The 19,311-nt window shown below is 44.5% G+C and overlaps 1 protein-coding gene across 5 annotated transcripts in view; it reads right to left on the bottom strand.

The window, feature by feature from the left end:
- Window positions 1–1,154: 1,154 nt before the first annotated feature.
- TRAPPC13 (trafficking protein particle complex subunit 13) overlaps window positions 1,155–19,311 on the bottom strand; it is a 67,295-nt gene continuing 49,138 nt past the window's right edge. For 3 of the 5 annotated variants that reach the window (XM_068249884.1, XM_068249902.1, XM_068249912.1), the window contains 4 exons: window positions 15,394–15,592; window positions 12,331–12,431; window positions 8,891–9,041; window positions 1,155–3,357 (listed from right to left, as the gene is read on the bottom strand). In XM_068249884.1, the coding sequence (XP_068105985.1) occupies window positions 3,256–3,357; window positions 8,891–9,041; window positions 12,331–12,431; window positions 15,394–15,592 (553 nt within the window). In that variant the 3' untranslated portion in view covers window positions 1,155–3,255. The remainder of the gene's footprint in view (window positions 3,358–8,890; window positions 9,042–12,330; window positions 12,432–15,393; window positions 15,593–19,311) is intronic. The other 2 variants (XM_068249892.1, XM_068249906.1) reach the window with 1 other exon arrangement.

Here is a 19,311-nt window from a genome sequence, read left to right as displayed (position 1 = left end):
GCTTATGCTGCTTGAAGTCTTACTGTTCTCTATATGGGAGTATATTTTCCTTACAGCACAACATCATCCTCCTGGTACTTACCAGGGATAGTCAAATGAGATGCACATCATTCTGGGTTGATACAGGATTCTACAAATCTTGCATGCAAATTTATGCGGCTAGATATCTGATTGGTGCATTTTCAACCCACATACATTTCATTAAAGTCCTCCAGTAAAATCAGGAGGTGTCACTTCAATAAAATTTACATTATATTTTTCTGGATAAATATTGCTTTTTATTAGTACTAAAGACTAAAACTACACAAATGAAGAGATATATATATATATATACACCCTTCTAAGAATACTGTAATGGCCGCCATACAAGACCCCCCCCCCCCCAAAAAAAAAAAAAAATGGGGAGAAAGTCTATGTGTCTTATACGGTGAATCCTCAACTTATGAACGCTCGCCGATAAGAAATAATGACCCACCGTGACGTCTGCAACTCCCTGCATTGTCCCCATGTGTGTCTCCTCCATATGTGTCCGCTCCCCGTGTATAATTAGTAGTGTAGCGGGAGCGTCTCTCACCTAATCCACGACTCCCGCAGGGACTCCACCTAGTGACGCCTTCTGTTTACGCATTCAGCAGAAGCCAACACTTGAGGAGTAGTTCAGGAGAGGCCTGCGATCCCCGCGGGAGCCATGGATTAGACCAGAGACACGCCTGCTACACTACAAAATTATACACAAGGAAGCAGAAGACACAGGAGGAGCTGGGGACACATGAGGAGCTGGGGATAGAGGGGACCCAATGGGGACACACTAAGGAGAACAGCTACAAGACGCTCCTGGAACACAGCCGCACCAGATTTACTATATTTCCCCCCCCCCTGGTTTTTGCCCTCTAAACCTAGGTGTGTCATATTCCAGAGGGTATTATACGTGGCAAATACAGGAATTATTTTTTTTCCCATTGCAAATACTTCAGAAAACAAAGCTAAAAAATGATTTTAGCAAATATTTTCTTACAGGCTGGTAAACTGTATGATTAAAAAAAAAAAACCAGGAGAGCTATCCCCTATATACTTGAGCATTGCAAATCCCACCCACATCTGATGCAAATCAGGAACATAATAATGAATGAAGTGTATATAAAGAAACACAAATCTAACATAACAGAATTGTATTTTATTTACAAATATTTGTACCTTTATACACTATATAACAACAGATTTAAAATGCATCAGAAAAGGAACACTAGCGAGTGATAGGACAATGGACTGGTCTATGGAAATATGTATAATGTAAAATGTGTGTTATCGGCCATATTGTAAACTGCAGAAGACTGCAGCCTATCAGCTTCATAGGAAGTGACATCACTCTAGAGAGAGTTCTGCAGCTCCTGCTAAATGGTTTGCCTCAAATAGTCCAATCAGTGCAATAGTAGCATCCATTGTGCACAGGCAACCGGCTTACTTAAATTGTGGAAATACAAACAGAAGAGACTATACAGGTCAAACTTGGATGAGCTGAATAGTTTAATAGGTGACCCAATAAAATTAATATTCCTTTTCCAAGTTAAATTGTAACTGCAATGACACATTTTGGAGACAACCCAGTATATTTAATACTGCAACTTTTCAGTGTAATGTTATTGACAGTTCTGCTCCCTTCCCCTTACAGAGACTTCAAAGTAGGAACTAGCCTCATCAGCATTTCTGATCGGTTCTATGGCTCAGTGTATATAGCTAGCCTGTCAACAGGGACTAAAGGCTCATACACACGCTCAACAAAAGTCTTTTAAATGCACGATCATCAAACAACTTTTGTTAAGTAAAAGACGTGCAAACAGTTGGACTGACTTGAGCTGCGTCTTATCAGTCGTCATACGCCTCTTATTAGTGATAACGCCTTAACGTTTGCACGTCTTTTACTTGACAAAAGTTGTTCTAGTTGTTTGATAATCGTGCATTGTTGAGCGTGTGTATGAGCCTTTAAACTGCCCCCTCATTTCTCTCTCTACACACCTATTGTTATCTGTCAGCTGTTTGGGCTTGCAGACAGACTGCTCAGCTCCCAGCCCGCAGGATAAAATACATTTCTGGGGACAGCGATTTGTTGTGCTACATTACTGAAATAGGCAGCCAAAGCTGTTGGGAACCACTTGCACATACTACATTATCTTCAACAGAAAAAAAAAAAATGTTCACAGTTTCTGCCTCGTTCACATTAGGCAACGCGTATGGGCGTGCGTTTGGGGCGTAAGCGCACCAGATTGCACACCATGTGCGTTGCTGATCCCATTAATTACAGTGAATGGAATCAGAAATGCCCTTCGCCAAAAATGCATGCAGCAGTGCGACAGCGCAGCGGACATAGTCTGAACGTCAGAAGTGCTCTCTATGCACTTCTGATGATCTTGCTGATCGCATACTATATGCGCTGCCGAAATGCGTACGGCAGTGCGTGTAGTGTGAACAAGGCCTTAGCGGTTTCTGAAACAAGTTTTTTTTTAATCACCCTGCAGGAGATCAGACATTACAGCTTATGTGACTATATAGGTAGGGGCAAGTACCTGCACTCCTTCAGTTAAGCAATATGGCAAGCAAACAAATAGCAAGGTGTCTGTAGGAGGAAGAGAGCAGAACTGTTAAAAACCGTACACTCCTTGCACACACGTGGTACATACACACGTCTAACTGCTGTAACACCAAAAGGTTTACTTTTTCTGAATTCACTTTTCTAATTGGTTTTTGGTGCAAAGTCATCTTGCATAAAAAGCACCAAAAAACATACAGAATCATAATCACCGAAATAAAAAAAAGATTTAAAATGAAAGGCACTGTAACAAGGCTATGAAAAATAAAGGTCACAACAGTCCCATTAGAAAAAACAAAAAAAAACAAAACTTTCATTTGAGATGACTGACACTGGAGAGGTGTTCCCATTGCCAAATAACCGTCACATTAATGAAAGTGGCCTATATTTTTTTTCGCTAAAGCAAGGGTGAAGATCAAGTGGACATGTAAATCAAATAAATACATATTTACACTTTATTATGTATTAGATAAAATATGGTGTACTAAAAATACAACACATTTCATTTAAAAATAAAAAAATTATACCTGCTGACAAATGAAAAATATTTCACAATAAAACATGCTCGATTTATCTGTAAACACATGGTTTGTTTTAATGTTGTGCGTTTATCTGGAAAATGTTGGTCTATAGATTGGTTGGATTTGCAGGGTGTTCTGAGGAGACCAGTTTTAAGCCTGTACTTTGGAAGAGACCACGCAGACCTGGGCAATGTCGTCATATTCATATGTCCGCTTTAAAAATGTGTCAGTCAGTCTTAATCCAGAAACACTCTGAAGAAATAAGATAGAATATGTGACATATACTTTTCAAAAAAAAAAAAAAAAGGAGCTAACACTTCATAAAGAAAAAGAGAAGAAGAAGATCAGTCTGGTATGACATACATACAATAATAAAAAAAAAAAATCTCCCAATTCTCGATTGTCCACATACCGTATATACTTAAAGGACCTCTGTTGCGAAAATCTTAAAATTCATACTAACAGACAATTAAGAAGTTAGTTTCTTCCAGAGTTAAAGAGAACATGTAACAAAAAAAAAAAAAAGTTCCCCTGGGGGTACTCACTTCGGGAGTGGGAAGCCTCAGGGTCCCAATGAGGCTTCCCCCTCCCCTGTAGCTGCTGGCAGTCCAGCACTGGCTCCCCTGAAATGTCCCGGAATCCTCCCTCGACAAGCCTGACAAACGCCGATTTACCTTTTCTGGCTCCAGCGGGGGAGCTGTTGTGCCTCTTCGCATGGAGATAGGCGAAAATAGCCAATCTGTTGGGTCCTCTTTACTGCGCAGACACAAGTCTCCTGCGCAGTAGAGAGCGGCCAGACAGCGATCGGGTATTTACGCCTATATCCTAGCGGAGAGCCGATACTGCGCCAGCGCTGGAGGCGGGAAGGTAAATATTTACATCCCCGCTGTTCAGGGAGCATTATCGCCACCACCGTGGGACCGAGGAGGATGGGGGAAGCCTCAATAGGATCTGGAGTCTTCCCCAACCCGAGGTGAGTACCCCCAGGGGAGAATTTTTTTCCTTACAGGCTTTCTTTAAAATGAGCTTTTCTCCAATGTTGCTGTCACTTAAAACAAGTAGGATAAATTTGACATTACCAACAGATTTTGGACTAGCCCATCTTCTCATAGAGTGTTCTTAGGGTTTTCTTTATTTTAAATGCACTTAGTGAATGGCAGTTGCTCCGTCCAACTGCCCCAAAAAAAGTGTACGTTGAGCAGGGAGGCTGGCCAGTATCTTTGTACAAGTCTTTTTCTGGGAATGTCTTTATAAAGAATAAAGGCCATGCTGAGAATCCCACATGAATAGATGGAGTAGCCCAAAACCTATCAGTAATGTCAGATTTCTACTACCTACTGTAAGTGACAGCAACATAGGAGAAAAGTCATTTATGGCTCATTTTACTCAGGAAGAAATGTACTTTTTTGTATGCGTTTTAAATTTTAAGATTTTCATGACAGTTCTTTAAAAGCCGTCCCATGTATAAGTTGACTCCCAAAATTTTGCCCCTAAAACCCCCTAATAATGTGTGACCCGTGGATAAGCTGATACCCCCGTATGTGGTGAATGTGAAGCATGCTTGCAGAGTACATGTGTATAAATATGCAGATTGCAAGTGTATGATTATGCAGAGTATGTATAGCGTGTATATGGTGCAGAGTGTATTGAAGGGTACATATAGCTACCTCTCCTCGTCGGCCATCTTCCCATCTCCCTTGCTAGATCCAGGCTTCAGTGTCTTCTGGTCTGTAGGCAGCAATTATCCCGTCTCCCTTGCAGCTTTGTACTTGCTGCTGACATCTAGTGGCCAAGTACTCAACTGCAAGGGAAACAGGAAGTAGCTCCCCAGGAGGAGAAGGAAGGGAAACCTGTTCACCTAGCAAGCAGAGCTGCACAGGAGATGCTGCCAAGAACAAAGAAAGGTAACTACACCCACACACGACTCGCATATAAGCAGACACCCCCCACACACAGACACGCATGCAGGGCCGGATTTGCGCACAGGCCTCCTAGGCTTGTGCCTAGGGCGGGGCTTGGCTTGGGGCGGGTCATCCCACTAGTTACTTAACTTACTGCAGAGTCGGCCGCTTACTATAGTTACTTGTCCCAGCAGCGCGGTCTGTCTTTCCCCGGGTTATGCATGTCGGCTGTTATCTGGCTCCGCCCCCCCGCCCGGCATTATGGGGGACTGGAAGCAGAGAGGAGATGGATCGCTCCAGAGGAGGAAGAAGAAGGGAGACTGCCTTCCTTGCTGCGGGGATGAGTAACTATGCCGAACTGCAGGCAGATGAGAGGGCGCATGAATGCCAGACATGTGTAGAAAGCACATACTGGCAGTAAAATGTTGAATATAATGTTGAATATAACGGGCTGTCTGTGAAATTTAAACATGAAACCTTTGGTTATAAAGCAACTTTGCAGACAGCGTGTGCTGGAACTGCACGCACTCTGTGATAGCCGTGACAATACTCCCGCACTCTCCTCTTCCTACACACAGCTGAACTTAACTTTTCGCTGAATTTATGAGGACAGTTTTAGAGGTGAGAGAAGGGCACATTGGGGAATGCAGGCTTTGTCTTTCACTGTGAGGAATTGTAAAGCCCCCAAAGTATGCTGAATAATATACAGGTGCAACGTGGGTAATGTCATGTGTGCAAATTCATTTAACACTCTGTATTCACTGTCGTTACATGTGTACAGTACACATGCTGTCTGTTTGCTCTCATTTTCTATGCTTATTCTGTCCACCCTCTCTTTCTGTCTCTCTGACTACCCTCTCTTTCTCTGCCCACTTTTCCTCTCTTGCTTTCTCTACCCACCTTTCCTGGATTTATTATTACTTCCTTTCCATACAAAGAGAAAAGTGTACCTGAGAAACAGGAGAAAAAAACAATATACATACCTGGTGCTTCCTCCAGCCCGTTCCCCCCTGATTGCTCCATCGTCCTCCTCTGCCTCCTGGATTGTCCAGAACTGGCCCCAATAAAGTGCACCAGTCAACGCAGGCGCAGTCCAGCTACATGCAGGCACAGAACACTCCCAGCCACATGGACGTGTTCGCGGCCAGGCCGTGTATGTGTGTATGTGCAGTATGCCCCAGACTGAAGGATTTTGCGGGGCCAATTCCGGATGTTCCAGGAGGCAGAGGAGGACAGTGAGGGAGCAATCGGCATGGAGGGGGCTGGAGGAATGTCTTCTCCACTGCCCATTTCAACTTCAGTTTAAGTTGGGACACTACAAGGTAGCTAGTAGCATTTTGCACTACTATGTATTTATATAACACTGGCATCTTCTACAGCACTTTACAGAGTACATAGTCATGGCACTGACTATCCTCAGAGGAGCTCACACTCTAATCCCTACCATATTCCTAGTCTAATGTCCTACCATATTATTATTATGTATTTATATAACACTGGCATCTTCTACAGCACTTTACAGAGTACATAGTCATGTCACTGACTGTCCTCAAAGGAGCTCACACTCTAATCCCTACCATAGTCCTAGTCTAATGTCTTACCATATTATTATTATTATTATGTATTTATATTGCAGGTACATCTTATGCAGCACTTTACAGAGCACATAGTCGTGTCACTGGCTGTCCTCAGAGGAGCTCACAATCTAATCCTACCATAGTCATAGTCTAATGTCCTACCATATTATTATTATTATGTATTTATATAGCACTGACATCTTCTGCAGCACTGTACAGAGTACATAGTCATGTCACTGACTGTCCTCAGAGGAGCTCACAATCTAATCCTACCATAGTCATAGTCTAATGTCCTACCATATTATTATTATGTATTTATATAGCACTGACATCTTCTGCAGCACTGTACAGAGTACACTGGCTGTCCTCAGAGGAGCTCACAATCTAATCCTACCATAGTCATAGTCTAATGTCCTACCATATTATTATTATGTATTTATATAGCACTGACATCTTCTGCAGCACTGTACAGAGTACATAGTCATGTCACTGACTGTCCTCAGAGGAGCTCACAATCTAATCCTACCATAGTCATAGTCTAATGTCCTACCATATTATTAATCTGTATTTATATAGCACTGACATCTTCTGCAGCACTGTACAGAGTACATAGTCATGTCACTGACTGTCCTCTAAGGAGCTCACAATCTAATCTCTGCCATAGTCCTAGTCTAATGTCCTACCGTATTATTGTTATAAATTTATATAAAACGGACATGTTTTGCAGCACATTACAGAGTATATAGTCATGTCACTGACTGTCCTCAGAGGAGCTCACAATCTAATCCTGCCAGATCATTGTCTAAGACCAATTGTTTCTGGGAACTAATTAACTTAGTGTGTTTTGGGGATGTAGGGGGGGGAAATATAATTACCACACCCTGCTACATTACTAGCACATGTGCAGGCTTCATTTAGACTCAGGAGGGCGGTTGATGAAAGTGGGCCTTGGGCGCTGGAGAGCACAAATCCGGCCCTGCACGCATGCACTTTTGGGACACTTTCTTTGGCCCCAAAATTCGGCGTATATGCGAATATACAGTAGTGATCCTTCCTGCTTTTGCTCAAAGTAATGTCATTTGTGTTAAGGTGCCCATTAACGGTCAATCGGGTGCCGTTTGACGAGAAATGGTTCCCTAGTAGACATTGCCTGTATATCAGCAATTCTTTTGCTGGCGTAATTGTAATAAGAAAGGCAACTTTCAAAGTCAGCCACTTATCTGAAATGTCCTCTACTTGACTGAGAAGCCGCTGTGCACGTCACTACCGCCCCCTGCCCCCGTGTGAGGTCACGTATCTGCCGCTCCATTCCACCCCCTTCCCACAGGAGAACAAATTGTCAGACACAGGCCAGCCCAGTGGTGTCACTCAAGTGAATTGGGTCCTGGGGAGGGGGCAGGGGGTGTACTTACCTTTAGTCTTAAAGTGTACCTGAGATGGGGCAGGAGAAAATGTATATATATATCTGGGGATTCCTCCAGCTCCTTCTGGCCTGACCGCTCCCTTGATGTCCTCCACTGCCTCTCCATTTGTCCGCAATCGGCCCTCGTAAGCTGTCCAGTCGGCGAAGGCGCTGTCTGCCCTAGTGCGCTCCCCGTCGTGCTCCTTCTGCGCCTGCGCAGTACTGTGCAGCAGCAGGATGATCCCAGCAACGGAAGCACGCGTGCAGCCAGGCCACGCATGTACAGTTGGTCTCAGACCGGCGGAGCTGATTGCGGACGAATGGAGAGGTGGCGGAGGAGGTCAAAGGAGCGTTCAGACCAGAGGAAGCCCCAGGTATGTATAATTTTTCCTCTCCTGCCCCAGCTCAGGTTTACTTAAAATAAATGAATTTAAATAGACTCAGAGATGAAGAATACTAAAGCTCTGATACTTACCCGGGGCTTCCTCCCACCCCATAAACACATTTAAGTCCCACGCTGTCCTCCCGCAGTCTGCCGTTCAGCCGCGGTGAGCTCCATTACCAGGCTCTATCGATGCCAGTCAGGGTCTACATGAGCAGACACGCGCAGTAGACCCGGACTGACGTCACCGAGCCTGGTAACGGAGCTCACCGCGGCTGAACGGCAGACTGCGGGAGGACAGCGTGGGACTTACATGTGTTTATGGGGCGGGAGGAAGCCCCGGGTAAGTATCAGAGCTTTAGTATTCTTCGTCTTTGAGTCTGTAAGTTATATTGTAACAATTTTATACATTATGTTCTATTCAGTAAAATTCCTCTTATATTGGTGGTTATATTCTGTATCTGTCCTGTTGAGCTGCAGTGGTATCATCACTATGCACAGAGAAGGCTAGTGCTGTACTTACTTGCAGGCCCTGCACAGATGACAGCAGTGTCAGTGTGAGGAACAGCGAGGAGCTGGGGTGCAATTTGCCAAGCTGTCTTCCAGATACGCCACACCAGTGAATGGAATTGGTGTTACACATCTCTAGAACTAGATCCATGGTCCTTTCACTGCTAGAAAGAAGACAGGACAGTGCATTACTATTCCATACAATCATACAGTATACACATCTGGTTACACACAGCACCTCACATACATTTAGACTGACTTAGTAGTTTGAGACCAGTCTAAGCACAGCAGAGCCTACAAAAGGCCCAAGAAGTTGGCATTCACCACTGTGGTTACTGCTGGTGATTTGTTCTGGTTGGTTGAGACTTCTGATTAGTTGAGTTACGGATAACTGGGATTCCACTGTATCCAACCAATTGGTCAAATACACCCTTGAGAGTCCTTGCGAAGACTTCAGAAGTACTCGGGGATGCTAGTACTTTCAAAGTCTACACAGGGACTCCCAAAGGTGTATTCAACCAATATAAATCGAACCGATAAGTGGGTCCCATACTACACACGCCTCTGTCCAGGCTTACGCATGTGCAGTATGGAAGCATCTATAGAAACACTTGGGGAAGCATCACTGCTGGCAGGTGATGTCAGTGGAAGGAGGTGCTGCTTGCTTTTTTGGCAGTTGGAAACAGCTGTAAACAGCTATTTCCCACAATGCAATGAGGTTCCCAGACACTGTGGGAGGGGTTTCACCACAATATTAGCCATACACTTAACACACCCCCCCCCTCCCCGCCCCCTCCGTTTGGGATGAAGTTCAATCCTTGGTTACGGTTTCTCTTTAAGTGTTGCTTCATAATTTCTTTTACACATATTATTCAACTGCACAATTTACACCTTTTCAGGTCCATTTCTAAGTTAATAGTTAAAAAAATCAATAAATATATGGAACACACACTAGTTTTTGAAAATTAACAGGTGTGAATACCTGGCAATCTGCAGCCATATGCCCCCCCCTGCATAGGAATTATGTTGTGTTATTTTATATTGAATAATTACCTTAAAGGACCACTCCAGCAAAAAGAAAAAAAAAAGTAAGCAGTTAAAATCTGACAGAACCAACTACGCACGCACGCACGCACGCACGCACGCACGCGCACTCACTCACACACACACACACACACACACACACCCCAAGACAAATAACATTTATATCTCGCTTTTCTCCTGGCGGACTCAAAGCGCCAGAGCAGCAGCCACTAGGGCGCGCTCTATAGGCAGTAGCAGTGTTAGGGAGGGTTGCCTAAGGTCTCCTACTGAATAGGTGCTGGCTTACCGAACAGGCAGAGCCGAGATTCGAACCCTGGTCTCCTGTATCAGAGGCAGAGCCCTTAACCATTACCCTATCCAGCATTGTCCATATTCTCATGGGGGATTCTCAGGGTTTTCTTTGTTTTCAAAAGCATTTTTTGAACGGCAGTTGCAAAGTCAAATTGTCAAAATAGTGTGCAAGTGAGTAGGGAGGCTGGCTGGTATCTTACAATTTTTCATGTTAAACTGCCATTCAGGAAATGCTTTTGAAAACAAAGAAAACCCTGAGAATTGCGAATGAGGAAAAGGACCTGGACTAGTCTAAAACCTGTTGGTTCTGTCAGATTTTAACTGCTTACTTTTTTTTTCACTGGATTGGTCCTTTAATAAAGACGAATGGAAAAAAACAACCATTCCAGAGAGTCAGGTAAGATTCTGATTACGGCACAGAAAATCAGGCACAATAAACAGCAGACAATGAAATCATATCAGACCACATGTAGGACTGTAGGCCACTTTGTAATGCTCTCAAAGCAAGAAGTTTCTCCCGCTATTGTTACTAGGCCACATTAGAATTTGCGGTGGTTGCTAGGAGAGGAACAGAATGTGTTTTACAAGGAGACAATTCATACGTTCCCCAGAGCATTCTCCTAGCACAGGGTACATCAATATAACAAAGGCCGAATGAGTAACATCACTGCTTTTCTGTTATCCCAGCTTTTATTAATAAACACCCTTTGTTTGCTCCAAACCTCTCCATGCAGACAAATGCAAGAGCCTCCTTAGCAGGTCATGCAGTCTTAATAGTACAGGTGTGCAGAATAGGCAGTGTGCAGAATAGGCAGTTGCGCTGATCTGCGGGGGATCGTAGGGAGGGGAGTGGTGCTGACTACTGTCAGCTGGTTTGTTCGGTTACCATTGTGGCCCCACCGTGCGGTGGAGGATCAGGGCGGAGTGCAAGGCTGCAGTTGCGGCCATATTGGTAATGTACTGCCCTGCCACCCCCGCCTGGTGGTTGTCGCGAGGGTGATCGTTTGTGGGGACTGTGCCCGTCTCTCGTTGATGGCTGGGCGATCCATACCAATTGGGAACAATTGTTCCTTTTTGAACCGATTAGTTCTTGCTGCACAGAAAAGGTATATGCAGCTATTGGTGAATGTAATGGTTCCGCCATTATATTATATCTATGCAATCTATGTCTGACCTTTTTCTTTTTGTAACTGAATAAATTGCCAGCAGTTGAACGACATATACTGGTAGTGTGTGGTGTTTTTTATTAGGCAGTGTAATTACCTGCAGTTACTGCTGCCAGGTGTGCAGAATAGGCAGTGCAATTACCTGCAGTTACTGCTGCCAGGTGTGCAGAATAGGCAGTGTAATTACCTGCAGTTACTGCCGCCAGGTGTGCAGAATAGGCAGTGTAATTACCTGCGGTTACTGCCGCCAGGTGTGCAGAATAGGCAGTGTAATTACCTGCAGTTACTGCCGCCAGGTGTGCAGAATAGGCAGTGTAATTACCTGCAGTTACTGCCACCAGGTGCGCAGAATAGGCAGTGTAATTACCTGCAGTTACTGCCGCCAGGTGCGCAGAATAGGCAGTGTAATTACCTGCAGTTACTGCCGCCAGGTGCGCAGAATAGGCAGTGTAATTACCTGCAGTTACTGCCGCCAGGTGCGCAGAATAGGCAGTGTAATTACCTGCAGTTACTGCCGCCAGGTGCGCAGAATAGGCAGTGTAATTACCTGCGGTTACTGCCACCAGGTGCGCAGAATAGGCAGTGTAATTACCTGCGGTTACTGCCGCCAGGTGTGCAGAATAGGCAGTGTAATTACCTGCAGTTACTGCCGCCAGGTGTGCAGAATAGGCAGTGTAATTACCTGCAGTTACTGCCACCAGGTGTGCAGAATAGGCAGTGTAATTACCCGCAGTTACTGCCGCCAGGTGCGCAGAATAGGCAGTGTAATTACCTACAGTTACTTCTGCCAGGTGTGCAGAATAGGCAGTGTAATTACCTGCAGTTACTGCCACCAGGTGTGCAAAATAGGCAGTGTAATTACCTGCAGTTACTGCCGCCAGGTGTGCAGAATAGGCAGTGTAATTACCTGCAGTTACTGCCGCAAGGTATGCAGAATAGGCAGTGTAATTACCTGCAGTTAGTGATTTTACATGTGATATCGAAGGGTTCCTCCAGACTGACTGTATCCGGGATTGTCTCCAAGGAAAGCCTCACATCTCCATATCCTGGAGCCTGGAAAACATTGAAATATAAAAGTTAACTGCAACAAAAACCTGACAGATAAATCTCATAACTTACTCCGGGTTTTAGTCCAAAAACCAAGATCTACATTTGGGCCATCATTTGTCTTACACGGTTTAGTCTGTGCCACTGTAGATGCCACTTCCTGCAAAATGAAGGTTTATAAGAACATCCAATTTGTGCAACTTAAAGGACAACTGAGAGCTATGTGGAAGCTACCATATTTATTTCCTTTTAAACAATACCAGTTGCCTGGCTATCCTGCTGATCCTCTGCTTCTAATACTTTTGGTCATAGCCCCCTGAACAAGCATGCAGCAGATCAGGTGTTTGACATTTTCAGATCTGACAAGATTAGCTGCATGCTTGTTTCTGGTGTTATTCAGACACTACTGCAGCCAAAGAGACCAGCATGGCTATTAGGCACAGGGCTGTTGAGTCGGAGCAATTTTGGGTACCTGGAGTCGGAGTCTGGAAAAAATGCGCCGACTCAGACTCCTAATTAATTTAAACCAATTAAAATAGAAAATATGATAAAATGTTCTATTTCTCAGATAGTCATCATAAATAATTTATATACACAGTAATAGCTGTGCTTAGTCCACAAAAATGAAATAAACTAATCAAAAGTAGTTACTTGTGCTGCTTCAATAAAGCAATCCCTGTATTTTTAAAGTCTAGAAATACATATCTGATTGTGACTGTATATATGATGTGCACACAGGAATCTCTTATATATACTAAATAACATCTATGCTGTAAGAATAAAGCCTGACGTGTAGCTGTGTCACTAACAGAGATGGAAATAATTCTGCATTGATGCTGGTTTATGCAAATGTACGCACTCTCTTTGCTCATTAAATCAAATAATTTGATGTGTTAAAATTTGGTTTGGTGAGTACTTATTAAAGGGTACTGGAGACAGATGGATTATTTTTTATTTATTTATTTATTTTTACATACCTGGGGCTTCCTACAGCCCCCTTCGGTCTAATCCAGTCGCTGTCCTCCTCCAACACCTGCAGCTTCTGCTACGAGTCCCGGTAATTCAGCCAGTCAGCGCAATCCAGCCACGTGCCGTTCCTACAGCCAGGAGAATTCTGCACCTGCGCAATAGTGCTGCGCAGGTGTAGTACGCTCCCGGCAGCGGAGTGTGTGCATGCAAACTAAGCCAGACTGGCTCAAGTACCTGGACCCATAGCAGAAGATCCAGGTGGTGGAGGACATCGAGGGACTGATTAGCCTGAAGGGGGCTGGAGGAAGCCCCAGGTATGTATAAAAACTTTAATTTCATCTGTCTCAGGTTTACTTTGTTACACAGTAGTACTATACTTTACATATGCACTCCCCACAGAGCTGCAGGGAATCCACTGAGAATGTTGTGCACATTGAACAGAGAGGTGTTGTCCATCACCCATAAACCTGGTTCAGATTGTGCATGAAGAAAGTGTAAAAGAGGAAGAATCCCCTCTTTTCCCTGCAGAGTACCTGCACATCACTCTTACATGTACCCACACTTACATTGCCTAGGGCCTAATAGATGTTCTTAGTTCTGGTCTGTACCTTCTACAAGTACTCTTACCAAGGACTAGTTTTAGTCTATGATTAAAGGGAATAAATATGGCAGTCTACATATCCTTCTCACTTCAGTTGCCTTTTAAAATTCCTAAGCGTTGGCAGTTAAGAGATGCATTTCATGTTACATACTTTCAATCAACAAGATTGTAATATGCAAATCAGAAGAGTTGGAGTCGGTGGAATCCTAAACTGAGGAGTCGGAGTATTTTTGTACTGACTCCACAGCCCTGGTTAGGCAACTGGTATTGGTTAAAAGGAAAAACATATGGCTGCCTCCATACACCTCTCACTTCAGTTGTGATTTAAGTGCAAATAGGGTTTTTATTAAAGTCAAACTATTCTTCTAAAGTGTGCGTACACGTGCATGCATCAACGCCCACATTTGAACCTTTCAGCCAATGGCACGAAGTGGTTAATGTTCCAGTGTTGTCATGGGAAATGGTAAAGAATAAAGACTGAAGTATAAAAATGGAAGGCTAATTATATTCAAGATCAATGCTTTACCATGAAAGGCGCAAAAAGAAAACCAAACCTTTGCCCAGAGTAACCAGACTCCTTGCTTCCTGCAACAGCTGAGACCGGACTGGCCGTTCTATGCCATGCATCCTCACCGTTTACTCAGCATGTGTGATGGCGGATATCGCCAAACAAGCTTAAGAGCTCAGATACAATATAAGCACTTTTCTGAGCTCTTTTTGGCCTTCAGAGCTTACTGAGAGCTTTAAGAAAAAAAAAAAAAAAAAAGCTCTTACTGACTTACATTAACATTGTGTGATTTTACCATGATTTTAAAGTAAGTCAATGGAGGTGTTTTTTAAAAATCTCTCAAAAAAGCTCTGGAGGCCAAAAAGTGCTCAGAAAAGCAGGGCTGTGGAGTCAGAGCAAAAATCATCAGACTCAGACTCCTCATTTTATGAAACCTCCAACTCCGACTACAGGTACCCAAAATTGCTCCGACTCCTTAGTCTAATTTTTACAAAGGCTATGGATTTGGTTCAAAAATCATCCGACTCAGAATCCTCAGTTTACTGAAACCACCGACTCCAACTCCAGGTACCCAAAATTGCTCCGACTCCAACTCCACAGCCCTGCAGAAAAGCTGTTATAGTGTGTCTGAGTCCGTAGAGATTAAGATATTCTTAGGTTTGGATTGTTGCAAATTGCCTTAAAGTTATCAAACTATATTAGGACAAAAGAAACTGCTCACTAAGCACTTTCAGAAATATGCCTGCTGATCTGTGAAAGTCTATTCTTACAGCAGTGAAGAACACTGAGAGAAAATCATGAAAAGAATGCATATGACATATGCTTATTACATGGTGGGAGAAATCTCAGAAAGGTCCATTTGAGGACCAGGCTCTCTGGTTTGGCCGTACCATTCTCTGCAGCTGGCTGGTTTGTAGTCGGCCTCGTTCTCCCAGATTTGTTTTCCACACAATGTCCAGTTTGCCAATTACAGTGACACCTTTGATGACGCCGGCTTTTTCAGCAAACTCTGGCTTTGGCTTCAAGCAGTACAAGTACTGCCGTGTGTCCAGCGGTTGTAAGTAAGTCTTTGTTCCAAATGTTGACACCCTGTGGGACAGAGATTACTGGTTATTCTTTATAGGAATATCATATTCCACAGCATTCTATAGAGTCTATAGTCAAGTCACAAAATATCCCTCAGAGGAGCTCACAGTATAACTCTACAAGAGTTAGACAAAGGACAATTTTTGCAGCCAACCATTTCACATATCAGCATGTATTTGGGATGTAGAAGGAAACCAGAGTGCCCGTGGGAAACCTACACAAACATGGCAAGAACATACAAAACCAAAAACGCAGATAGTGTCCATCTTGAGATTCACACCTCAGACTGGATGGCAAGAGTCAATTTGAGGACATTGGGCATGATTCACAAAGCTTTTTCACATTATCTATGTTACATGTTTAAAGCTAACCCGAGGTGGTAGCACACAGAGGCTGGGTCTGCATATACTGCCCAGCCTCTGTTGCTATACTGGTCCCCCCACAGGCCCCCCCTACGCTCTGCTGTGCCCCCTATAAATCATACACCGAGCTGTCGACACGCAGCTGGCTGTTTACCTTCTGTCACTCTCGCCGCTTCCCCGCCTCCTCCATAGCGCCGATCTCCGCCTGCGTCCCTTCCCTCCCCGCTGATTGGAGGGAAGGGACGCGGGCGGGGACTGGAGCTATGGAGGAGGTGGGGGAGAGGCGAGAGTGACAGATGGAAGGTAAACAGCCGACTGTGACGCTGCGTGTCGACAGCTCGGCGTATGATTCATGGGGGGTAAGCAGAGCGCAGGGGGGCCTGTGGGGAGATCAGTATAGCAACAGAGGCTGGGCAGTATATGCAGACCCAGCCTCAGTGTGCAATTAGCGTTCTTAGAACCCACCTCGGGTTCTCTTTAAGCTCCCAAAGATCAAAAATATAATATAACTAAGGTAAAAAAAAGTTATATTGAAATCAAGAACAACTTACTTTTAGTGATTATTTTGCTTGTAAAGGTGCTGAAAGGTTTTTTTTTATCAATTAGGTAATAAATAAGTCTTTTATGAAGTTTTGTGAATAGAGCCTAATGTCATAGAACTAAGCTGCAGAGAATCCATTTTCAATATAATAGCCCTATTTGGATTTTTACAGTGGAAAAATAAATCTAAAGGCATTTGAAAATGTTAGATACTTTTTTTTTCTTCTTCGCCTCTTTCCTTTGCTTAAAGAGACTCCGAAGCGACTTTAAAAACAGCTTTTTAGCTTATATTCTACATGGGCATGTTTGCCCCTGCTAAAACGCCGCTATCCCGCGGCTGAACGAGGGGTCTTTACCCCCAAATCCCCCCCTGCAAAATCCACGACCAACTTGGTCGTAGATTTTGCTCTTCCTGGAGGCAGAGCTAATGGCTGTAGCTCTGCCTCCATGCGAGTCTATCAGCGGCGGATCTCCGCCTCTCCCACAGAGGCGGAGATCCGCCGCTGATAGACGCACATGGAGGCAGAGCTACAGCTACAGGGGCGTGGGGCCCCTCAGTGAAGGAAGACTGAAAGGAGCGGGGGGACAGGCGCCGATCAGCGCTGAGACGCACTGAGAGGCAGGGCTGCAGCCATTAGCCCTGCCTCAACAGGAAGCGATCCCTGGACACCACGGAGGGGATTTGGGGGGTAAAGACCCCTCATTCTGCCACGGGATAGTGGCGTTTTAGCAGGGGAAAACATGCCCATGTAGAATATAAGCTAAAAAGCTGTTTTTAAAAGTCGCTTCAGACTCTCTTTAAAAGAGAAGCAAGAAAGAGGTAACTGTAAAGAACAATTTTAGGTAAAAGCAGACCTTTTCCCCTCATTGATCTTAGTTCAGACAAAAATACAGAATAAAAAAAAATTGCATAAAATGATCAATCACCTGAACTCATAGCTTCCTCTCTGCTCTAAAAGATAAGCAACAGCATAAGAACCTTTAAAGAAAAACATTTCATTGTTACAGCTGATACAAATCCTGCAATAAATCTGCAGTGCCTACTTCCTGCTTTCACGGAAGCAGAAAAAGTTGTGTTGACAAATTAGGTGCTATGCCGAGGCAGCCAGCTGACACAACGGAGAGATCAACTTATAATTGTGATTAGTCACAGATGAGGGGGCATTGGACACACTAAACTCTCTAAATACACACAGGGTGCATTTCCCCTTGTTTGTTTTCTGTGCTGTGCAAGAGTTTAGGTCCACTTTAAATGGGCCAGATGAACTAAGACATTTCTAGCCTGGAGATCATGAGAGGCCATATGTTACACAGGAAAGCTAGCCTGGATTAAAAAGTATAGTCTCCTGTTAAAGTGGACCCAAACCAAACATTTTTTTAATTCAAAATATTTAGTTGCACCACTCTGACACATACAAAGATAAATAAACACTCCTTCAAGCCTATGAGCATTTCAGTGCATGCTTTTCACTAGGGCTGCACGATTTTAGGCAAAAATTAAAATTGCGATTTTTCACTCAGAAATTGGGATTTCGATTTTTTCACGATTTTTCTTCAACAAGCTTTAGCACTAAATTGCACATGTATGCAGGTAGGGCCTTCTGTGAGGACGCTGGGCTGGGGGCAGTAAGGGCCCATTTCCACTATTGCGAATTCGCATGCGTTTTTCGCATGCAAATTCGCATAGCAATACAAGTGAATGGGACCGTTTCCTTTGCATTTTTCTGTGCAGAAAAAATTGGCATGGCAGAGCCTTCAGAATTCGCATACCGCTATGCGAATCGCATACAATGTATTTAATAGGAAATTCGCAGGAGGTTTGGGTATGCGAATTTCCATGCGAATTCGCATAGAAACAATGGAAAAGCACACCAGCACTGCCATGGTTAAATTTGCATACATTGTCATCCATGCGAATTGCCTATTAAATACATTGTATGCGATTCGCATAGCGGTATACGGTATGCGAATTCTGAAGGCTCTGCCATCCGCATGCGATTTTTTTCCACTGCGATTCACACCGCACAAGTGGAAATGCAGCCTTAACAATGTGCGGCGTATTGCGGAGTGCTTGAGCCGGGCAGCGTGGAGCGGATCCACTCGAGTCACTGAGTGGCAGAAGCTAGGACTAGCAGTGAATATTTATGATTGTTATTGGAGCGGGGCAGCAGGGGGGGTCCAGTCCAGAGCAGCACACAGCGCCACCAATCACTAGATAGAGAGGATATGACGGCAGCGGTAGGCGGAGCTGTACCCTCTGTACAGCTCCGCCTACCGCCTCAGTCATACCATCTCTATCTAGCTATTGCTGGCGCTGCGTGCTGGACTGGACTCGCCCTCCCCCTGCTGCCCGGCTTATTAACAATCATAAATATTCACTGCTAGTCACGTGGCTTCTGCCAATCAGTGGCTCCTAAAACCAGTCACTGATCCGGCGATGTGCGGCGTATTGCAGAGTCACGAGTGCTTGAGCTGGGCAGCGGGGGGTGGATCCACTCGAGTCACTGAGTGGCAGAAGCTAGCAGTGAATATTTATGATTGTTAATGAGTGGGGCAGCGGGGGGGGGGGGCGAGTCCAGTCCAGAGCGGCACACAGCGCCACCAATCACTAGATAGAGATGATATGACAGCGGCGGTAGACGGAGCTGTACCCGCTGTACAGCTCTGCCTACCGCCTCCGTCATACCATCTCTATCTAGCTATTGGTGGCGCTGAGTGCTGGACTCGACTCGCCCTCCCCCTGCTGCCCGGCTCATTAACAATTATAAATATTCACTGCTAGTCGCGTGGCTTCTGCCAATCAGTGGCTTCCAAAACCGA

The sequence above is a fragment of the Hyperolius riggenbachi genome, chromosome 1 (genome assembly GCF_040937935.1).
Source record: "Hyperolius riggenbachi isolate aHypRig1 chromosome 1, aHypRig1.pri, whole genome shotgun sequence".
Classification (NCBI taxonomy): domain Eukaryota; kingdom Metazoa; phylum Chordata; class Amphibia; order Anura; family Hyperoliidae; genus Hyperolius; species Hyperolius riggenbachi.
Note: the sequence above shows the minus strand (reverse complement) of the source record. Positions and strands in the feature narration are given on the sequence as shown.